The sequence below is a fragment of the Lissotriton helveticus genome, chromosome 4_1, assembly GCF_964261635.1.
Source record: "Lissotriton helveticus chromosome 4_1, aLisHel1.1, whole genome shotgun sequence".
NCBI classification, from domain to species: domain Eukaryota; kingdom Metazoa; phylum Chordata; class Amphibia; order Caudata; family Salamandridae; genus Lissotriton; species Lissotriton helveticus.
Window position 1 is genome coordinate 975,603,198 of NC_136063.1, and position 22,658 is coordinate 975,625,855.

Sequence of the window (22,658 nt, forward strand, 5' to 3'; positions counted from 1 at the left end):
GCATATGGCTGGGTCCAAACTGGAATGGCATGGTGAGCAAAAATACGATGGATTTAGGCCCAGATCTCTGTACTGGGGTGAATGTATGACATCGTTCTGCATTCTGTCCATCAATTCTTCTTTTTGCATTTGTCCCCAAGAGTGGGACGGGTATGCCCAGACGTGGGTCCCGTGCTCTCCAGACAACTGGAGTCAAGCAATCTGGCTGATGAGGGCTGAAAGCCCGAAATCGGTCCTATGATGCTTGTTTCCAGTCCAGGGAGATCCTGGCCTGACAGTTTGGGCTGGACTGTTCCAATTGGGGGCAGGGTCAAGACTGATTTCCATATGGCTGGGTCCAAACTGGAATGGCATGGTGAGCAAAAAACAGATGGATTTAGGCCCAGATCTCTGTACTGAGGTGAAAGTATGACATTGTTCTGCATTCTGTCCATCAATTCTTCTTTTTGCATTTGTCACCCCGAGTGGGAAGGGTATTCCCTAGACGTGGGTCCCGTGCTGTCCATGCCACTGGAGTCAAGCTATCCTGGCTGATGAGGGCTGATAGCCCGAAACCGGTCCTAAGATGCTTGTTTCCAGTCCAGGGATGACCTGGCCTGGCAGTTCGGGCTGGACTGTTCCCATTGGGCGCAGGGTCAAGACTGATTTGCGTATGAATGGGTCCAAACTGGAATGGCATGGTGAGCAAAAAAGCGATGGATTTAGGCCCAGATCTCTGTACTGGGGTGAATGTATGACATTTTTCTGCATTCTGTCCGTCAATTATTTTTGCATGTGTCACCCCGAGTGGGATGGGTATGCCCCGACGTGGGTCCTCTGCTGTCCATGCCACTGGAGTCAAGCTATCCTGGCTGATGAGGGCTGAAAGCCTGAAACCGGCCCTAAGATGCATGTTTCCCGTCCAGGGAGGACCTAGTCTGGCAGTTCGGGCTGGACTGTTCCCATTGGGCCCAGGGTCAAGACTGATTTTCATATCGCTGGGTCCAAACTGGAATGGCATGGTGAGCAAAAAAATGATGGATTTAGGCCCAGATCTCTGTACTGGGGTAAATGTATGACATTGTCCTGCATTCTGTCGATCAATTCTTTTTGCATTTGTCACTCCGAGTGGGACGGTTATGCCCAGACGTGGGTCCCGTGCTCTCCATTCCAGTGGAGTCCAGCTATCCTGGCTGATGAGGCCTGAAAGCCCTACACCGGTCCTAAGAAGCTTGTTTCCAGTCCAGGGAGGACCTGGCCTGGCAGTTCTGGCTGGACTGCTCCCATTGGATGCAGGGTCAAGACTGATATGCATATGGCTGGGTCCAAACTGGAATGGCATGGTGAGCAAAAAAACGATGGACCTAGGCCTAGATCTCTGTACTGGGGTGAATGTATGACATTGTTCTGCATTCTGTCCATCAATTCTTCTTTTTGCATTTGTCACCCGGAGTGGGACGGGTATGCCCAGACATGGGTCCCGTGCTCTCCATGCCACTGGAGTCAAGCTATCCTGGCTGATGAGGGCTGACAGCCCAAAACTGGTTCTAAGATGCTTGTTTCCTGTCCAGGGAGGACCTGGCCCGGCAGTTCGGTCTGGACTGTTCCCATTGTGCGCAGGTTTAAGACTGATTTGCATATGGCTGGGTCCAAACTGGAATAGCATGGTGAGCAAAAATGTTTTCGATTTCAGCCCAGATCTCTGTACTCGGGTGAATGTATGACATTGTTCTGCATTCTGTCCATCAATTCTTCTTTTTGCAGCTCCCAAATGGTGGCACTGTTTGTATAATTTAGGAATGAGCAGAACAGCAATTGTTTAATAATTCAGTATGCATTAAAAGCAACCAATACCTGCTGCCCAAGCTATATTTATAGCTTTGGGGGCCGGGAATAGTCTGAATTGTCACACTTGTAGCAGTGTGCTGGTTAGTAGTTGTGTAGGTACTGTCATTTGCAACGCTGGCAGTGGCAATGGGTGTTGCAAGTTGCAGAGGCCTCTTGATTAGAGCCCTGGCACCTATTTTCTTACAAATTAAGCACTGCTAGACATCAAATAGACAACGAGAGCAGAGCTCAAGTTACCTAACATGTCACTCAGGACACTGAGGTGAAATACATCCCTGTGACTTGCTTTTTACCCATCTATAATTGTATGTTATGTTTTGCCCCCAACATCTTCTGCCCCTGCTTACAACTAATACACTTCTGAAGAGGAATAAAGGTAGAAATCTACATAAAGTTACCTCTCTTCCCTGTCCTAAGTGTAAATCAACTGCCTGGCCTCCTGCCACCCACCCCACCACTCCCTGTGCCCTTCCCTTCCCTCACCTTCAGATCTCTGCTTCCTGGTCCCCACAGCCTCTCTGACAGGCTGTGAGAGAGCCCAGACAGAGCTGCCTGGAATTTACGTATGACGTAGCACCAGTAGTCCACAAGCTCTGTTTAGAATCCAGTCATTCACACTAATGGCTGAGAAATACACAACAGTATGATTCATATCTCCAATATTTGTGGGTTAGGCAGTGCTAAGCATTTCCTGACCAGTGTACCTCTGAGTACGACGCTTATTAACAGAGTACAGCTACATAACTTCACAGCGAAAACTTTACAGGATTGTTTTTGGAGCAAACAATGGCTTTGACCTGGTCATCAAAATCAAGAAGTATAACCCATAAAGAAATATCTGTGAGGACAATTTATGTGCAGTTCTCAACAAACTGCTCCGTTTCTAACCCCACAAATTATTATTGTGGTTATTGTCTTTACTTAATTTATAGTGGTCATTTGATAAACATCACAGGGATTAAAGTCTGAGCCGTCGATGCCTGGACTGAAACCTGTGACGGCATATCGCAGAGAAGCAACTCAGCCTATTAAACTATCTTACTAAGATGTCTTAAAGACCTGGTCCTCCATTACCTAAATACAGAACACACAGCTGTTTTGCCCAGATGGAGCATGGTTGCGAATAGTGTAACATTACGTAATGGAATCCCACCTTGTCTGTTTAAAGAGCCCGTGTGAACAGTTCTCTCTGCCGGGTCTTTTCCACTCAGTTCCTTCTAGGTTTGGCAAACAGAAGTGACTTGTGCGCTTCCATGTACAGAGAGGGGACCACTGCGTCTCCTTCCCAGGAGGGGACAATTACACCTGCTGGTATGTCCCAGGGGAAACTGCTTATCCCATTTGCATAACTGCAAGAGCTAATCCAATGTTAGGTGTTATATGCACTGTCGGTGACTTAAAGCTGCTTGGTCATTAGTTCACAAAATACACACAAATGATGGACAGAATGTGGAACAAATCAAAGACTTACCCCCAGTTAAGAGATCTGGGTTAAATCCACTGTTCTTTTGCTCACAGTGCCACCCCAGTTTAGACCCAGCCATGTGCAAATCAGTAGTGACCCTGCTCCACATGCGAACAGTCCAGCCGAACTGCCAAGCCAGGTACTCCCTGGACTGTAAACAAGCATCCTAGGACCGGTTTCGGGTTTCACCCCTCATCAGCCAGGCTAGATTGAATCCAGTGGCACAGTGAGCCCGGGACCCACGTCTGGGCATACCTGGCGCACTTAGGACAAGAAAGCAAACAGCACACAAATGATGGACGAAATGTGGAACAAATCAAATATTCACTCCCATGGGGAGCAGGGTCAAGGCCAAATTGCATATGGCTGGGTGTAAACTGGAATGGCATCGAGAGGAAAAAAACGATGGATTTAATCCAGATCTCTTTACTGAAGTGAATGTTTGACATTGTTCAACATTCTGTCCATTAATTGTTGTTTGTGCATAAGCTCACAGCAGTGACAGACTGTTGTTTGCATGGAGGTAATCCCATGCAAATGAAGCCCTGCCTGTCAAAATCGGGGGCAGGGGCGTAATTTTTCCTCAGGCCACCCACCGCTTTGTAAGTGCCCAGAACTCGTGCTGCAATATTTATTTCTATGTTTTAAAGCAAAGCTGCCATATTTATAAATGATGAGGCTGCTATCCTGGCTAATACCACTAGATGAAGCAAGATGATGGTTAACTTTCCCTGGATGACGTGTTTTTTAAACTGTACAAAAGTTCCGCATCGTATCAAAGGCTTTACTTCAGTTTATTGACCCAAGCCACTTAAAAGCATCTGCCATGACAACTGAAGCCACGCCTACCTGACTGTGTGCTGTCACTGACTTTTGCCAGGGTGGGTCACCAAAACCCAAATGTCTGCCCCAGACAGCAAATACTTCCCTTTTGTGAAACCTACCAAATGGATTTCACCTAGCCTCCCAAACGGAAATGTCAAACAAGGTATGTTGAAGAATAAACTACAAGTATATGTGTTCTACCAAGGACCTTTCCTTTAGTTAAATTCGAGCCAGGTCCATATTCTCCTCTGATCTCTGGTGTACAGTGCTTGAATAACATATTGGTTGCTAATTACATAAATAACCTAGAGGGAGGCACACACCTGACGTACAGCAGAATAGAGGCTGCTGTCAAGATAAGCCCAAAAGGCATTATAATTTTATACCTAACTTTATATGTGTTTTGTTTGAGCTTGTTCAAGTGCAATTCTCTTTTATATAGTGTCACTATGTATTTTATGTTTTTCTTTCCTACTCACCCCATTTGCACCTCGTGTAACTGCTGCTATGCTTCCATATCTACCGCGCTACGTATTTTATTTCTTTATGTACGCCACTTGCACCTCATGTAACTGCTTCTGTGCTAACCATATAAAGCTCTCGGATACCCCCGGGTCAAGTTTGCGTTATAAAAAACTCAATAAATAAAAATAAATAAATAAAGGGACTAAAATGACAAAATTATTAATGATGGCACATTGTGCGCTAAATAAATACTAGCTAATAGTAACAATACCAAGTATTGCCTTCTTAAGGCATTTGCTCATCAGTGAATACAAGCTAGGCTGTCTCAGCATCTGCTAGTAATATATTTGTGACAGTGTGCTCCAAAATGCAACACCAGCTACATACTACGCCTTTACCACTCTCCAGGAGAATGGGCGTGGCTAATTTCTGCATTTGTCGTTTGTGGGTTGCTTGAGTTTATCATAATTCCTATGAGTTCAGTGATGTAACATTAATGGCAGCGCCCCCAAATTAAAAATTGTTCCAGCGCCACTGGCTTCAGGCGCACTGGCAGTGCGGCCTAGAGAGGTTTTGCAATGACGTTGTACCATCCTGTTTATGTGTATAGTCCACGTGCATACAAGGGAAGGAGGCTCTCTTCGTGAACCTTTCACAGATGTCAGAATTCATAGGGGCAGCAATAATTAAAGTCATAAATAAGAAATATTGCTCAAGCTTCACTATGTCACGTTCATCATGAAATTGTTTATCACTCCTGAACCCAATGTGTGGCAATGTATGCCGCTTTCTTCAAATTGTGTCTTTTGGACACCTTTAGCCAGAAGAGAAAAGGCCAGGGCAGATAGTAAGTGGACTGATTCAGGGCACATTTATGGAGGGTAGACAGTACACCGCGAATGCCAAAGAAAGTGTAATAAAAAAGAAATTTGAGGCATACAAAGTTTCGTGAAATATGTATACATTGTTAATCATAGTTCGTTTTTTAGGTCTCGCCTGTCGATGCGCATGCGCATCGAGCTTGCGAGACTATTGGGGCTTAAACAGTCTTTAACTAACTTGCAAGGAATCGTGGCGATTCCTTGCAGTGCCTGTGAAATTCAAGCTCAATGCGCATGCGCATTGAGCTTAAAAGCGCGTGCACATGCCCCCAGCCGCCTGCCACATCAAAGGTAGCCCAGCCCCCCTCCCACAAGCTTATCAGCGTGCTCATTCCCTAATTATTCACGGCCGGCCGGCCGTGACATGCCCCCAGCCGCCTGCCACATCAAAGGTAGCCCAGCCCCCCTCCCACAAGCTTTTCAGCGTGCTCATTCCCTAATTATTCACGGCCGGCCGGCCGTGTCTCCTTCATTGTTCACTTTCCTTTCTACACTAACCTGTAACATTTTGATGTATGAGCTTGTAGCACTGCTCAACATCATTTCTTGTCTTTATTTTTTAGACATCCGGTAATCTGACTCCTTTTTATTGCGACCCGGAGAGTCACAGTTTTTACCTTGATTAATCATTCCCTGCTCCGTGAAAAGTAGAAGTCTGTTTCACGTGCGCTTTAAGGTAAACGAGGTTTCATCTTTTGTACGCCTATGAAAGTGAAGCCTGTAACACTGCCCAACACTACCTCTCACATTTTTCCTAGTTCCTAGATTACAGGCAATTTAACTCTTCTCTATCCAGTACGGAGAGCTTTGAACTTCCAACCCATTTCTGCTCCGCTAAATAGAAACAGCTGTTCAATACGCACCTGCAGGTAAAACAATTTATCGCTTTGCTAGTTCATGCCAGCGAGGATACGCAGACAGGGGTGCAAGACAACAAACACAGTGTGATCTCTGTACCGACAACGAACTACTCCGTGTGAAAGCTCTACTCTGGATCACAACTACAAGGACACGGTTTACGCGCAGTCACTGGTTTATTATGACAGAGAAGATCATGAGTGAATGTTGTACCTTGAACACCGCGTTTTCCGTGCGTCTCCTCCCCCCTCCCCTTCTCTGCCTTCCCTCCGTCTTGTCTCTTTTGGCCCCCCTCCTCCTCCTACTCTCCTCCCCCCCCTCCTCCTCCTACTCTCCTCCCCACTCTCTCTCTCACAGCCTCCCCCAGCTCCGCCCCCTCACTTCTTGGTTGCACTGCCGCTAGGCCGTGCCTCCCCTACTCTCCTCCCCCCTCCTCCTACTCTCCTCCCCCCTCCTCCTCCTACTCGCATAGGAGCGTTTACAAAAGCAGAAAAAAACGAGCTCTTTACGAGACACCCACACGGGTTTACAAACTGAAATTAATGTATTTACCCTGCCTTCTACATTGTACATTTATGGGGTTGAAGCACTGCTCTGCCAATATTTGCCGTGACTCGGGCTATTGTGTTATACAAGGCTAATAATAAAGCAGCATTAATGCGCTTATTTTGAGGTCTTGTCATGAGCTGCAGCGCGTGGATTCTGCTTTTCATTAGCGGATATTTGTTTAAAGATCTGTCGAGGCGACTCTGAACACACAAAGTAACCACAAACTAAGCAGCCGGTACGCAATCTGCGGGTTTTTGCTTTTCCTTATGAGTACCAAACCAACCAACAACAGGCAGACAGGGGTGCAAGACAACAAACACAGTGTGATCTCTGTACCGACAACGAACTACTCCGTGTGAAAGCTCCACTCTGGATCACAACTACAAAGACACGGTTTACGCGCAGTCACTGGTTTATTATGACAGAGAAGATCATGAGTGAATGTTGTACCTTGAACACCGCGTTTTCCGTGCGTCTCGTTACTAACTAGTCTCTACCCATCAGGTAAAGGAGAAACTCTAGTACGTGTGCATTCAGCCAAAGTGGCACTGTCACAGGGACATCATCAGCGTTTTGGATCAAGCAAGTGCATGCTTTGGTTTTTCATCGCGTGCATCAGCACACACCTCCCGTGAGCATTTAGCCAGGCACTTCAATGGGTCAAGCAAAGTGCACACACTGCTCTATGCAACCTAAATTAATGCATGTGAGGGAACATCCGGTCTTAGGTTAAGCCCTATTAGGATGCTTCGAATTCTAGCAAATAAAAATGGTAACAAATATAAAAGACAGTAAGTCCAAGACTCCCCTAGATGCAACTAAAAGCCTCGTAAAGAGTTTACCACTAGCTACTGGGGAGTTTATTTAAAACCCAGTCGCTGCCCGAGTCTCCTCCACCACCCCCACCCCCTCGCAGCTGTTCTGCCTTTCGCTTTACTCTCGTACTTTAAATGCAGGAGATTCTTGTCTGGCACCATACGCATCTCTTGGGGTCTCTTATTTGCGAAGGTAGTCACAGTCATGCAAGGCAGACGTGCATTAGGCTTTTTAAACAGTAACGATTATAACTTCTGATGAATTCGAATGACTACACATTTCAGGTGGGGAGTTTTTAAAGCTTCCACCCCCAAACACTGCAAACAGTGCCACCTCGTGGTAACTGTGCAGCACTCCAATATAAGGTATGTCAGGAGCTAAGACTCGCACTTCCCTTCCCAACCACTCTGGGTGAGGACGCATGCTGCTATATCCACGTTTCTGGTTATAAAAGCCTTTTTAGGTCTCGCCCCCTCCCTTCTCCAACCCCTCCCCACTCTCTCTCCCAGCACAGCACCATCAAAAAACCCCAGCCGACAGTGCAATAGGTCTCGCAGCATTTGAGTTAGAGCTTTTAGAAATGTTTATGGCTTTTTTAATTTGTAATTCTTTAGCATTGGCTACAGGAAACAAAAATGCTAAAGATTTTCAAAAAAAACCCATAAACAATTCTAAAAGCACTAACTCTAATGATGCGAGACCTATTGCATTTTCAATGCTTGTATATAGTTCCACCTCCGTTTTGTTTTTCCACAGAACTGTAAATAATTGCTGTTCATATTAACCAAGTTAAATGTACTCGCTTTTCCGACCTAGGAACAATAAAAGTTCAAGTGAGCCCTGCTACGCTGGAACCTGCAAAGTGCAAGACAAGTGCAGGCAGAGCTCTTAACTCATTGAACGAATTTACCTCAGTGTTCGCTCGAGGTCCTGGGAATCGAACAATGTCTCATTAGAAAGAACAGCTTGTTATTCATTCCACCTGTCATATTAATGTTACTGCGTCAGTGCGCATTTAAAAAAAAAATAAAAAAAACGTTTGCACTTCACGTTCCCGAGCGTTCCTTCTCACTATGAACCTTTTTCTTTCCAGTTTAGATCCCTGTAGGGCCTGCTCTGTTCTGACGTTTTACTGTTCTGTGGGTCAGACCGTCAGGCCTTGTTGGGAAAAGTACGTCCGGCTAAACGCACGAGGTTCCTTTTATATGACTGCAATAATGGCAAAGATAGTTTGGAAATATGAAAGTATTTAAGATTGCCATTGTCTAAAGGCCAATATGGCGAAGCTCCCCGAGGATATTTATGTTGGCTTTGCCGATTTATCATTTATGTATGGTATTATTGTAGCATGTTTATGCAGATTGTGGGGATGCCTAGAAAAAATATATACCTCAAAGTTTCAGACAGCAGCGAGGGGATATCTTTTGAGAATTGTGCTTATCGTTTTCAAGTGTCGCTGGCTGAATAATGTTGTCGGGAACGCTCTCCATCTAAACCGGGGGCCTCCCACAGCCCCTATTTGTGTTTTGCATTTGTGCATAATTTTACGTCACTCCGTGCTTTTGAGTGTTCGAGTTACTTTGCTGAAAATAACTGACTGTGTCACTCACAGTTTTCATGATAACCCATGGAAGTGCCGATTCAGCAAAGCTGCAGGTTGTATTTAAAGACATTTTTCTTACGCTGAGGGGTCGCTGTCCTGCAGGAACCGCCTCCAAATCCCAGCTGTACAGACTCCGTATTTTGTTGCTGTTTTCTCTTCCGTTGCTATTCTTTTTTGTCCTGCACACGCCTCCTTTTCCCTTTTCCATGCTAAACGTTCTCCTTTTGTCAGGTCTATGCGAACGCTCCCCATTGGTTGACCATTTGCATTGGTCAACATGTCCTGTGTTGCTGAGAAACGTGGGCCCTAGTTCACACCTTCTTTACCTTGCACAGCTGCACTTACTGGAATTGTTTACCTCATTTCGAAACCAAAGAAAGTGGGTAAATATGCGCGGGTCACCACTGAGTGCAGTGCTGGAATAGAAAGAAGCATTGACAAAGCCAATAGCTCTCGCCTATTCGTGTTGGATTGGCTTTGTCATTTTTTTGTTATGATGTATGATAAGACCTGTTATTGTATAGAACGGTGTGGTATGACATGTCCTATTATTGTATAGTGTGGTATGGTATGGTTTGTCATTGTAGGGTATGCTTTAGCCTGGAAGTATATAGTACAGTATGGTATGGTATGGCCTGTTATTTTATGTTATGGTTTGGCTTGTCATTCTCTAGTACTGTATGGCCTGGCATGGTTTGTTGCTGTACCGTATTATGGTCTCTTATGGTATGGTATAGTGTGGTTTGTATGGTATGGTGTGTCATTTGATAGTAAGGTATGGTATGGCCTCTGATTGGATAGTGTGGTATGGGCAGGCCCACTGGAATTTTGGGAGTCTGCAGCCACAGCGACTTTCACATAATTATGGATTTGCCACATAACCCATCACCTGCTGCATAAGGTTTTAAGAAAACATAGTTTCTAACTCAAACGGACCAATAGTTATATAAAATATAGCAACTTGAGTTCCTGCACTCCAGAAGGATTTTGCAACGTTTAACAGGTTATCTTTCAGTAGCTTATTAATTATTGGGTGTTTAATTGGTACTAATAAAGTGAACTCTATCCCAGGCAACTGTTACCAGGTGTAAAAATGACAACGTAATGTATGGTGTGGCCTGTCATGTGTTGCTATGGTATGGTATACTATGGTATGGCATGTCATTGAACAGTATAGCATGGCATGGTATGGCTTGTCATTTTATAGTACAGTATGGGCTTATATATTTCATTAAATTAACATAGAAATGAAAGAACTAAAACATGTCTGGTTGCACGTGTGAATACCAGCAAGGTCTGGATAACTTGAGGACTGAAAGCAATTTAAACTGAATGTCGGGGGTGGGGGGGTAAGTACATAGAAGGGGAGAGCTGGGGACCACTTGGGGCCCTCCGAGTTAAGGCCTGCAAAGGCAAACCCTTCGGACTCATACAGGTCTCCCACGAGCAGCGCGCTACTCATCCGTAAAGGCAGTAATCTCCATATAAACATCCATACCAAAGCAACAGCCTGCAGACTGTAGGTTGAATACTTATTTATTTTATTTATTTAATGCATTTTTATAAAGCGCAGACTTTACCCGAAGGTGTCAGAGCACTGTACAATAGACCAAGGTTTTTAGGTCATTCTCTGGGAAGAACCGGCGAATCCCCATAAAAGGTGCAGTTGATAACGTGCGCTCTTGGCCATGGAGTTGATGTGTGAGATTAGGTTGAGTCTTTTGTCAAGTATGACACCTAAGGATTTAGCGCAGTCCACAATGATGGGTTTACTGTTGAGTAGATTCGATTGATCCATCCAGGATTGAACAGGAGGTGGAGAGAGAGAGCTAGATAAGAGGAGGAATTCCATTTTGGAGGGATCGAGAATGATACGGTAAATGAAGTCAGCCTTTCATGCTTGAAGGACGATTGTGCACCAATTTCAATTCGGTGTTGCTAATTGTTAATAAAATGTCCTCTCTAAGGCGTTTTCCCGAAATCACTGCATAACTAACACATTTTTGGATTATTAGAATAACTGCCGCGTGCTCAACCAGGCAAGCCCCAATGACTGTTACATAAGGTGAATTATCTAGGAAAAGAGTCACTTAAACTGTTTAATAGCAATGAAGGATAGGGCGCTGGGTCTCACCTCCTATCTTTAACACATCTTAAAATGATTATTGAGGCATACAGACAGTGATTTCTTTTGTCACATAAGTAAACGAGTTATCAGGGAAAACAGAGAAATACATACAAAAAAATACACCCAGAATATTTAAAATATAAACACTAGAACATGTGAGGCACTGGCACAGATTGCGGCAAGGCAGCAGTTAAAAGCGCTAAATCTGTTTGTTTACAAGAGGTTTTTACTGTAAAATCACGGGCAGTTTTAGGAGCACGTTTTTCTCCATACAGAGAGGAGAGTTGTGGCAGTTCTGCTTATCTTCGTAATGAACTGTAGTTGCAGTAAAAACACGCGCCGCCCATTTTACTTATAGTGCTTCGGTGTGTGTGTGTGTGACGAATCTAAAGAAGGTGTGAAACCAAAATCCTCCGTGAGCTGAAAGCAGCTGCCGCTGACCAATGAAAAGAATAAGTAAGTAAGTAAATAAACTTTATTGTGCAGTTAATTAAAACCATTACAAACAGTCTCCATTTCACACAGTTTCAAGCTAAAAGAACGGGGAGAACAACAAATTACAATAGAATCGCTAAAAGGCTGCTTGTTCAAAGTACCAAACAAAAGCTATAAAAACATGTTTTTAGTCATTAACTGGCTTCAAATATCCCTGAGGGCTAGCCCAGAACCTCTTCTATCGGAGCCTCTTATCTCAGGAAGTACGATGGGGAATAAAGTGCCATGCGCGCTAACAGGGGCGGCCTTAGGCATGTGCAAGCTGTGCACCTGCACAGGGCCACCAGACCCCAGGGGCCACCACGCCAATATATATTCTTAATATAATAATCCCCTGAGGATGGAAACATTTTTGCGTGGCGGCCCCTGGCAGGGATTTGGCGGCCTCCAGCTCTGTTCCACTCCCAAACACCCTGACCCCTCCGCCCTCTTCACTGGCCTCCGCGCTCCGCCCCGTCCGGACCCCCTCTTCCGGGACCCCCTACCTACGCTCTCTGCCCAGGGCCGCCATGAGCCTAGAGTCGCCCCTGGCGCTAAGCTCTTTAAGCCTTAGTCATAAAACCGGAGGGCAGTGAGAATGTTTCCTTTCCTCAATGCCCAATTAGGGTTGTGCTGGCGTTAAGAGCAGTTAGCCAGATCTATATTTGCGAAATTGCCTTGCAGATGTATTAGACAGAAGAGTCAGGGCATAGTTAAAATTCGTACTTGGATGCTGGTTGCAAATATTTCTAGGAGTAGACTTCCTTGTAAGCTTGGCCTGGCATGGGCTGAAAAGTGGATGGTGAGCATCCGCCGGCAAGGCAAGAGTTAAAAGCGCTAAATATGTTTGTTTACAATTACAAGAGGTTTTACTGTAAAATCTCGGGCAGTTTTAGGAGCACGTTATTTTCCATACAGAGGAGAGTTGTGGCAGTTCTGCTTATCTTCGTAATGAACTGTAGCGGCAGTAAAAGCACGCGCCACCCATTGCCTATTGTGCTTCTGTCTGTGTGACGAATCTTAAGAAGGCGAAACCAAAATCCTCCATGAGCTGAAAGCAGCTGCCGCTGACCAATGAAAAGAATAGAAATGAGACTGACAAAGCCTTCCAATGGTAAGTAAGGGGCGGGCTCAAAGCCCGCTTTAGGGTTTTTTTAGTTAAAAAAATGCCTTGCAAGCAACAGCTCATGTGATGTCTCAGGTGAGACCTAAAAAAATACTATGAGAACCCAACAATGTGGTTCCAGGAGTGACATTGGAAAGGCCTGGAGTAACGAAGGGTGGAGTCATCAAGAGTAGAGTTTGTCTAGACACATATTTGTGACTCCTAAAGTAGCATTGAGGGTTAATGTGTCTCCTGCTAAGCAAATTGTGTGCAGTTCGCAAATTGCAGTCTTTCTAATAGCCCAGTGAGCTGTAAGTCGGCATCAAGGAGCTGTATGCAAACAGTAAGGGATAGATTGGGAACCGTATTGTTTTTTTCTCAAACAGCCGTTAATCTAAACCTACTAAAAAGGGTTCCTCAAGGTAGTAGTGAACTCTTATTAGGGCAGAGAACTTCAGCCACTGCGTTACGTTTTAAATCCTGAGGTTTCTCTTAGCCCTGCACTCTCAACATATACTGCCTACCAGTAAAGACGGTGATTCCTACACCTTGTGACCCTCACTATCTTATGTAACGTATCCTGTACATTGGTTTACACAGGTTTGATCTATTTTCAATGTATAATGTGTATAATTTGTGTGTGTAATTTAAAGTGCTCTGACATCGTACACTGGGATGAGTAGCGCTATCAAAGAATTGCATTAAAAAAAAACGAATCAGTGTTATTTAAATTGTTATTTGTGTAACTACTCAGACAGTTCGGTATATCTGACGTTCTTACATTATATGCATAGCACTTATATACAGGGGCTGAACAAAGTCAGAAACCTGCTTCTGGTGTTTCTCAAGTAGTTATGAAGTGATATCAAGCTGTGTGTCTTAGTCCCTCCATTTCATTGGCATCTTTGTGATAGGCTCCAGCTAGCTCCCAGCTAGGAACTTGCTCGAACAAAAAGAGGGGTGATTGCCCCTTGAATTCTGCCTTTGTTGTTGGCTGGGCGGGGACTGAAAATACTGAAGCTCCTTCACCGCTTCCACTTTGCTGCTTGAAATGGAAGACAACATGCAGACACTGCTGAATATGCCCTGGTGCAGACAAATTAAACAGGGGCAAATTCAACATATTTCACTGGATCCAGCCCAGATCCCACTTCCGGTTCTATAATAGCTGCCAGATCCGGGATCCGTGGCACTGGAGGCAAATCATTTAAATGCCCCCTGAATTATTTTTGCTATTATTTGTTTTGTGATATTTTGTCTCAAATTTGGTTCCACACTTAACTTGAGGCCGATAAGGACAGCCCACCCCGGATAAAAGGGCATATAGTAATTTTTAATGGTCATTCCTTAACTTTGATTCTTTTTAATTCTTTAGGCTGTTGCTATCCTCACTGCAACCTACCCAGTCGGACACATGCCATATGGCTGGTTGACAGAAATCCGAGCGGTCTATCCTGCATTTGACAAGGTTTGTTATATAAACTTATAAAACATATGTAAGTGTTGCAGCCCCGGCTCTTGTAGCCTTGTAATGTGTGAAATGAAAGCTCATTTGCTTTTCACACTTGCTAGGGCAATTTTTTTCTAAATTACGTAATCTAAATGAAGTGTGGATCTAATTGAGTGGCATCATTTACTTCATTCCACATGGAATTAGCTAGATGTTCTGTTTTCCAGGCAAAATGCAAACATTTGAGGATGGTCCTGCTATTTTTCCACTCCCACCATTTATTGTCCGATATTAAAATCCCCTTTTATCTGCTCAACCACCTTAGCAGATTCCCAATTGTCGTCTACTAATGAATCACTTTCTCCCACCTATTAGTATTTCCAGAAAGCCTCATCCAAAAAGTTGTGGAGTGTGCATGCCCTCCTAACCACGACTCCAAATTCGTATCCCATATCTTCCAATGTCTGATGGGCTGAGGATGGTCTCCAAACCCCTTAAAGAGGCATTGGGGCTATCTGTGCGTAAATGACCAGCTCTGCTATCACAATAGAGAAGGAAAAAAGACTTTATGTGGGCCACTATAGAAAAGAGAGTTCAGTGACTGTCCAGCCCCCCAATCCACCAGGAGCAAGTTGTCCATTAAGTACATTGACTCTCCTCCAAGAACCGCTCCAACCCTTGCCACGTCAGCAAGCATGACAGCCAAGGTCCTAGAGGTGGAACTATAACTGGTGCAACCATGTCTCCACTGTTGTGTGCAGCCGGACATTTCAACCAGCCGCGGTCCATGCAGGTAAACAGCGGTGTGGCGGTGGGCCCGGTGAGGGGGCATTTCGAGGGACGATGCCGTTCCTCGAAATCCCCCCTCGCCCCACCACCCACCACCCACCGCTGTTACCTGCACGGACCGCAGCTGATTTCAACCCTACTTGTTGCATTTTGTACATTGTCTAGATTTACACTACAAAATGTAAAACCTCTGAAACTTTAAAAAGGAATCGTGTGCCATTGTACGAGGATGGTCTTATCAGGGAAAGGGCATTGCTTTGAAAATCCCCCCAATTGCTTACTTTTGAGACGTGCAAGGGTATGCACACAGCTTTTCGGCTGTATTTTTTAAGAATGTACTTGGTGCTAAAAGCACTCATCCCACAGACCCCAGCTTTTAAGTGTGTGGCAACAAAAAGAAACAGGAAGTTGAGCTAAACTTAAATTCTTCACAACTGCAATTACATACATATCATTCACGTCTGACATTATGCAAGAAATATAAGTAGGTTTTATTGTTCGACTGGTGGTCAGATAAGAAGTTGTTGTTCAATGTTAGAGAGCTGGATAGTCGTCAGTGTGATTACCTAATGGGCAGTTAGTGTTTGTTTATTTCAGTGAGCCGGAAGCACAGTGACGTGTGGCCGGGGGTGCGGGGAGGAGGGAGGGGGGTGGGGGGTCCATGGGTGGCAGATCTGGTCAGAGTCACCAGGCCAGTTTTAGTCCTAGCCTAGGCACCCCATCCACCCAAAGCACTCTGGGACAGGTCTGTGTGTTACAGTCGAATATTCAAATGTTGTTCTTGACGAAAATATATTTTTATTCATGAGGCAATTCATGAGTTTTTTTAATTCGGAGTTTATTTAGCAATTCATAACCGGAATAAGGATTATTTTAATCGAGGGCAGTTTATGGAAATTGATTGAGTAAAGGCATATGTTTCTTTACATCACACATTAGTAACAAGTGGATGTCAGATAAAAGCGCTGGGCAGGAAAAAGTATTTTACTATATTAATGGGGCATGGAGCCACTGTTACCATGTATAAGAAATAGTCTGATTAAATCATGATATTCAGAATTCTATGGGAATGCAGGATGGAACACTATGTAACTTTGATTCCAGGTCTCAAACTCTCAAACAATATGCGTTTTTGGGTTTTGTGAAGTACCCCATGTCTTCTTTTTGTACTTTCACTTTTAACTATGTATGCAATTCAATGAGACTTAAAAATTACATAATTTTTAGGGAGATGTAAACAAAATTCTGGGGCTATAAAAATGGCACTTAAAACCTATAAAATGATCAGAATTCAGAATTCTAGAATCCTTTGTACCTATTTTTTAGCACCTGGCTAGAGCTATTATAAGCTGCCTGTTAGAAGTGCTAATATCGTCAATACAGGGGCACAGTGTGTTGGGAATGGTTACCCAAATGCAGAGAGTTGCTATAGTCAATTTATGCTTTAGAATTGCTCATGAATGGATTAATGAAAAGACCCTGTGACTACTTCTGTGTATAACAAGCTTGTATTACGATACACGATAGATGTTATTAGGACCTGAAAAGTCCCCTGCACGGTGACAGAGGTGAATCCCAGCCCTGAGTTCCCTAGCTGCAGGGATATCTGAACCCCTGGTAATGATCTTTGGTCAAGTGCGGACATTTATAATGCATCTGTGCCATGACCTAGGGGTGTCTCATGGTAATGCATTCTTGTTGGACTGGGAGGGGTACATCAAGCTCTACCCTCATTATGGTAGAAGGCTACCGCCCTTATCAGGAGTGAAGTGACAAAAACATAGTGGTGGCAGGATACCACGTTTGTGTTTCGTAGTGATCAGTAGTGTGAACAGGCTTTTTCACCTGTATCATGGGACTGGTGGCTACTGGAGAATTTATGTTAAGTTCTCTGGTTGTGTACTTAATTTGCCCGTGACCGGCAAATATTAAGTATTGTGCTGGATACCTATTTATGTGTGCTGGGATGTGTGTGTGCCAGTGTATGGCACATAACATGGAGGTCTGTGGGTTCTGGCCTCAGGCCTGAAGTGGCTAAGAGAGGTGACAAGTGCATCCCCCAGACAGGAGATGTGCATTGCTGATATTTCTAAGGGCTTGGGTCAGAGCACTCGCTGAAGGAAGGGGAGCAGAGCATCCTCTATGTACATCAAAGGTTTGTTTGCATCCAGGAAGAGTTACTGGTCAGTGAGGCCTGGGCTTATTGTCAGGGATGTTAGTGAGCCAACCGTAAGAGACTAAATATGATTTAGTGTGTTGCCTCTGTGCTTTTTGTACTTATATTAATTAAATAAAAGCAAGCCTTTTACAGGCCAATCACCTCATTGAAGTTACTGATGCCACTTTGAGTCTTGGGCCTGTGTATGCCTGACACTTTTTTTCATAAGTGCGGAAGGCTAGTAACTAGCCCTTAACACGTACACCTCTGTTTTTATCTTCCTATACCTATGCTCTACAGAATAAAAACACTTGAGACTAGATATAAGGAATTTTAAATCACATTTACTGGAACACCAAGACGCCCTCTTTTTCATCTCTGACCACTACTGTCAATCCAGTCGGTCTTCCTCCATGTGGAGGTCAGCATAACATACAAAGGAAAAGACCCGATGATAATGCTGTTGCGACACTAAAAAGCGGAGAATCAAGATATACCGCTTGAGAGTAGTGCTTGCATATGATGTTTTTTTACTATCAAGGACCCCCACGCATTATCATAGACCCTGGAAACACAGGACAAGTGGTTCATTCTCCCCAACTTGATTTTTATGCCTGACACTGACATCCCCTCAAAAAATTCTGGACTACCTGACCGGCGCTACCACTGAGAGTCAAGTACTGAAAGGGAAAGTACATGGCATGGTTTCTCTGGACTAGTAGCAGGTGAGGCCCTGGGTTATCAGGAGCAAAATGATTCAACCCCCATGGTTGGGCCCAGTAGCACTTTCTTACTCCGTTGCCCTCTGAAAGAGGTATTGACAGATATGTTGGAATTGGCAATATTTTTATATTTTATTTTATACTGTGTAAGACAGATAGCACAGGTGTCATGTCAACGCTGTTTTTATTTATAGTTAACATGGAGAGTTGCCTCTATCCCCCATCCTTACCCACGGGAACTGGGAAATAGAGATATTGGTCCAAAGAAGGGCTGAGTGCTCAAATAAATGTACTTTGCATATTGCACAAAAATTATATTGAGACGGTGTTGGGTGAGTGTCTTCTAATAACAAGAGTTCTTTGGACTCCCCATGTGCATGCTTATTCGGCACTTCAGACAAAATAGCATTTGAATGCTCCAACACTCTCAACAGATATAAAAAGAGGCACAATTCAGTGCTCCACAAAGTATAGAACGCAATTGAATGCTTAAACTCGCTGTCTTGTTTCTTCTTTCTCCAGAATAACCCTAGCAACAAATTGGAGAACAGCAGCAGCAGTGCAGTATCTAGCACACACATCAAGAAATTCACCTTTGTCTGCATGGCTCTGTCCTTAACGGTAATGAGGCTTTCGTTGCTTTTATAAGTTGGGGGAGGAATAGCGAGTGTGGGGAGAAGCGGCTTGTCATACAGACTGATGGAAGCAGTTACGAAACCAGGTAACAATTATACTGTACGCCGGGTTATGTTTTTTGTCAATGTCACATGGGCAAAGTTTAACATTTTAGAGCAGTGTTGCATCAGTTAACACTGTAAGCTGCACATGCTTTTTAGTTTTCTTGTGAGGCAGAATTGATTGATAAAGTCTTTGTTAGTTATGGATCTTAGTCTTGTCACTGTCCCCACCTTTCCAAACTTCATAGAAAGGTACTTAAGGGATATGTAGTAATATTTTGAACCTGTGCACTCCCTGCTTAAATACAGGTTACTGCAATGCTGTCCTATTTTTATTGTAACTTAATGTTTGGTGCTGAATACCTTTTTTCGAAATTATTTCAGGGACAGTTTGATTGGCCATCACCCCTCAACATATTATAATTAATATTCATCCACTCTTTTTTTGGTGTTATTGTAATAAGGCTGAATGGATGATTCTTCTATAAGATGGTAATCTTACAATTCAGTTGTCATTTCCTCACCCCTTGTAGTTCTAGTCTCTGCCTAATCACTGCACAGATAGACTCACATGATGATAAGATACAAGAATATTCTTAATTCATCAAACCACATTTATAAAGATTCATCCAGATTGCACTCCGTAGGGCGGCCCTCCACAAGCGTTGTGTTTCACAAGGCTCTACTGCCTTGCTCAAGGTGTTAACATGCATGCCTATGTTTATTTTTAAAATGTTTTTACTGACCGAGCACCAATGTGAACGCAAACTAGACACTCAAAAGATTAAGAAATGGAGGGGTTATTATTGCCAATCAGAACCCATTATTCTATTATTTAAAATATACTTGGCATTCTTATACTGTGTCTCATATGTATCATAGTGTCTTCGCATTTATTAATCAGATGCAAATTAAGTTGATAAAATTATATCGAAATAGAGTTTGAAGTCTTGGAGGTTTGGAAGATAATGATTGACACACAGGTCGGAAGGGAGTTTGCGCCTCAGTTGTTGTAGCTCATTGGGAGCCAACCTGTGTGTGTCACTGCACCAACGGTTGTGTGTCGATCTCCCCACTGATGGCAACTCAGGTCTCCCTGTGTATGGGATCTGCCTCTGATCCTGCTATGCTGCCTCATATTGATCCAGAGATGGTAGCGCGGGTGAGTGCACGAGCTTGAGCATATCCACCATTAACCTACTTAGTTGGAATGTTGCTGGCCTTGCTACCAAAATTAATCTTGATGGATGGCCATCCTTTGTTAAAGGCTATGATATTGTGCTCATGCAGGAAACATGGGCCACAACGGAGGTTTTGTATGATGGATTCTCATGTTTTTATTTCTCAGCCACTCCTTCTCCAGTGGGTCGGGCCTAAAGGGGATTAGGAGCCAGGTTTAAGGTTGATATCAGCTGCAACATTCATCCCATAGTAACTGGAACACACCTGCTACAAGCCTTTGATCTAAATTGGGCACATAAGCTAAGGTTTTACGTAGTGAACCTCTACAACAATGTCTTTTCACAAAGGTGTAAATTGCTTTTTGAGTTGAGGGTCTGTTTTCTTTGATTGGCTCTTTTTCAGATAGAGAGTCCCAAGGCGGTAGACCTTTTACCCTAATACTGGAAGGCGATTTTAAAGCCAAACTGGGTGTACTGCCATCTATTTCACCCGCAATTTTCGATCCCCTCCTTATGGAAGCAGATCTTGATGCCAGGGGACGTCTATAGGATAAAGTTGGGATTACCCTATTGCATCTTTTAAGTGTAATTCCCAATTGTGAAGAATCGACTTTTCACATTTGGTGTCACTGGACTCACAATTTAAAATCACAACTTATGGTAAGGCTGGATTTTAAAGTACAGTTTGGCAGATGCCACTTTTAGCTAGTTATACCAAAGGGGATGATGGGCGGAGCATTGGAGCAATTCAAACACTCACCCCCAGTCAACTGATCTGGGTTTAATCCATCATCATTCTAAAGCTCACTCCACCACCCCAGTTCAGACATGGCCATATGCAAATCAGTCTGACCCTGTGCCTCATGGGAACAGTCCAGCCCGACCTGCCAAGCCATGTCTTTCCTGGACCGGAAACAAGCATCCTGGGACCGGTTTCTGGCTTATCAGCCGTCATCAGCCAGGCTACCCTGAATCCAGTGGTAAAGTGAGCAAGGGACCCACGTCTGGGCATACCCTGCCAACTTAGGGTGAACAAAGCGATACCAAAGGGATGATGGACGGGGCGTTGGAGCAAATCAAACACTCACCCCCAGTCAACTGGTCTGGGATTAATCCATCATCATTCTTTAGCTCACTCCACCACCCCAGTTCAGACATGGCCATATGCAAATCAGTCTGACCCTGTGCCTCATGGGAACAGTCCAGCCGAACTGCCAAGCCATTTCTTCCCTGGACCGGAAAAAGGCATCCTGGGACCAGTTTCTGGCTAATCAGTCGTCATCAGCTAGGCTAGCTTGAATCCAGTGGCAAAGTGAGCAAGGGACCCACGTCTGGGCATACCCTGCCAACTTAGGGGGAACAAAGGGATACCAAAGGGGATGATGGACGGAACGTTGGAGCAAATCAAACACTCACACCCAGTTAACTGATCTGGGTTTAATCCATCATCATTCTTTAGCTCACTCCACCACCCCAGTTCAGACATGGCCATATGCAAATCAGTTTGACCCTGTGCCTCATGGGAACAGTCTAACCCGAACTGCCAAGCCATGTCTTCCCTGGACCGGAAACAAGCATCCTGGGACCGGTTTCTGGTTAATCAGCCGTCATCAGCCGGGCTAGCTTGAATCCAGTGGCAAAGTGAGCAAGGGACCCACGTCTGGGCATACCCTGCCAACTTAGGGCGAACAAACCAAATCCCCTTTGGTATCGCTTTGTTCGCCCTAAGTTGGCAGGGTATGCCCAGACGTGGGTCCCTTGCTCACTCTGCCACTGGATTCAAGATAGCCTGGCGGATGAGGGTTATGAACCCGAAACCGGTCCCAGGATGCTTGTTTCCGGTCCAGGGATTACATAGTTTGGCGGTTCGGGCTGGACTGTTCCCATGAGGCACAGGGTCAGACTGATTTGCATATGGCCATGTCTGAACTGGGATGGTGGAGTGAGCTAAAGAATGATGATGGATTAAACCCAGATCAGTTGACTGGGGGTGAGTGTTTGATTTGCTCCAACGCCCGTCCTTCAATCAATCAATCAATCAGAGCATTTATATAGCGCACTACTCACCCGGAGGGTCTCAAGGCGCTGGGGGGGGGGGGGGGGTCCGCTACTGCTCGAACAGCCAGGTCTTGAGCTGCTTCCTGAAGGCGAGGTGGTCCTGGGTCAGGCGGAGGTGGGTCGGAAGGGAGTTCCAAGTCTTGGCAGCCAGGTAGGAGAAGGACCTTCCTCCCGTGGTGGCTCTTCGGATGCGGGGGACGGCGGCGAGGGCGTGGCTGGTCGATCGAAGCTGGCGTTTGGGAGCGTAGAAGTTGAGGCGGCTGTTGAGGTATCCTGGTCCTTGGTTGTGTAGGGCTTTGTGTGCGTGGGTGAGGAGCCGGAAGGTGATTCTCTTGTTGACCGGGAGCCAGTGCAGGTCTCTCAGGTGTCCGGAGATGTGGCTGCGGCGGGGGATGTCCAGGATGAGTCGTGCTGAGGTGTTCTGGATCCGCTGGAGTCTCTTCTGGAGTTTGGCGGTGGTTCCAGCGTAGAGGGTGTTGCCGTAGTCCAGACGGCTGGTGACGAGGGCCTGGGTGACCGTCTTCCTGGTCTCGGTGGGGATCCATCGGAAGATCTTTCGTAGCATACGCAGGATGTTGAAGCATGACGAGGAGACGGCGTTGACTTGTCTGGTCATGGAGAGGGAGG

The 22,658-nt window shown here is 44.9% G+C and overlaps 1 protein-coding gene across 2 annotated transcripts in view; it reads left to right on the plus strand.

Annotated features, from left to right (window-relative positions):
- ANKH (ANKH inorganic pyrophosphate transport regulator) overlaps positions 1-22,658 on the plus strand; it is a 563,090-nt gene that overhangs the window by 421,719 nt on the left and 118,713 nt on the right. For both annotated transcript variants that reach the window (XM_078687590.1, XM_078687591.1), the window contains exons 7-8: positions 14,372-14,464; positions 18,638-18,736. In XM_078687590.1, coding sequence (XP_078543716.1) covers positions 14,372-14,464; positions 18,638-18,736 — 192 coding nt within the window. The remainder of the gene's footprint in view (positions 1-14,371; positions 14,465-18,637; positions 18,737-22,658) is intronic.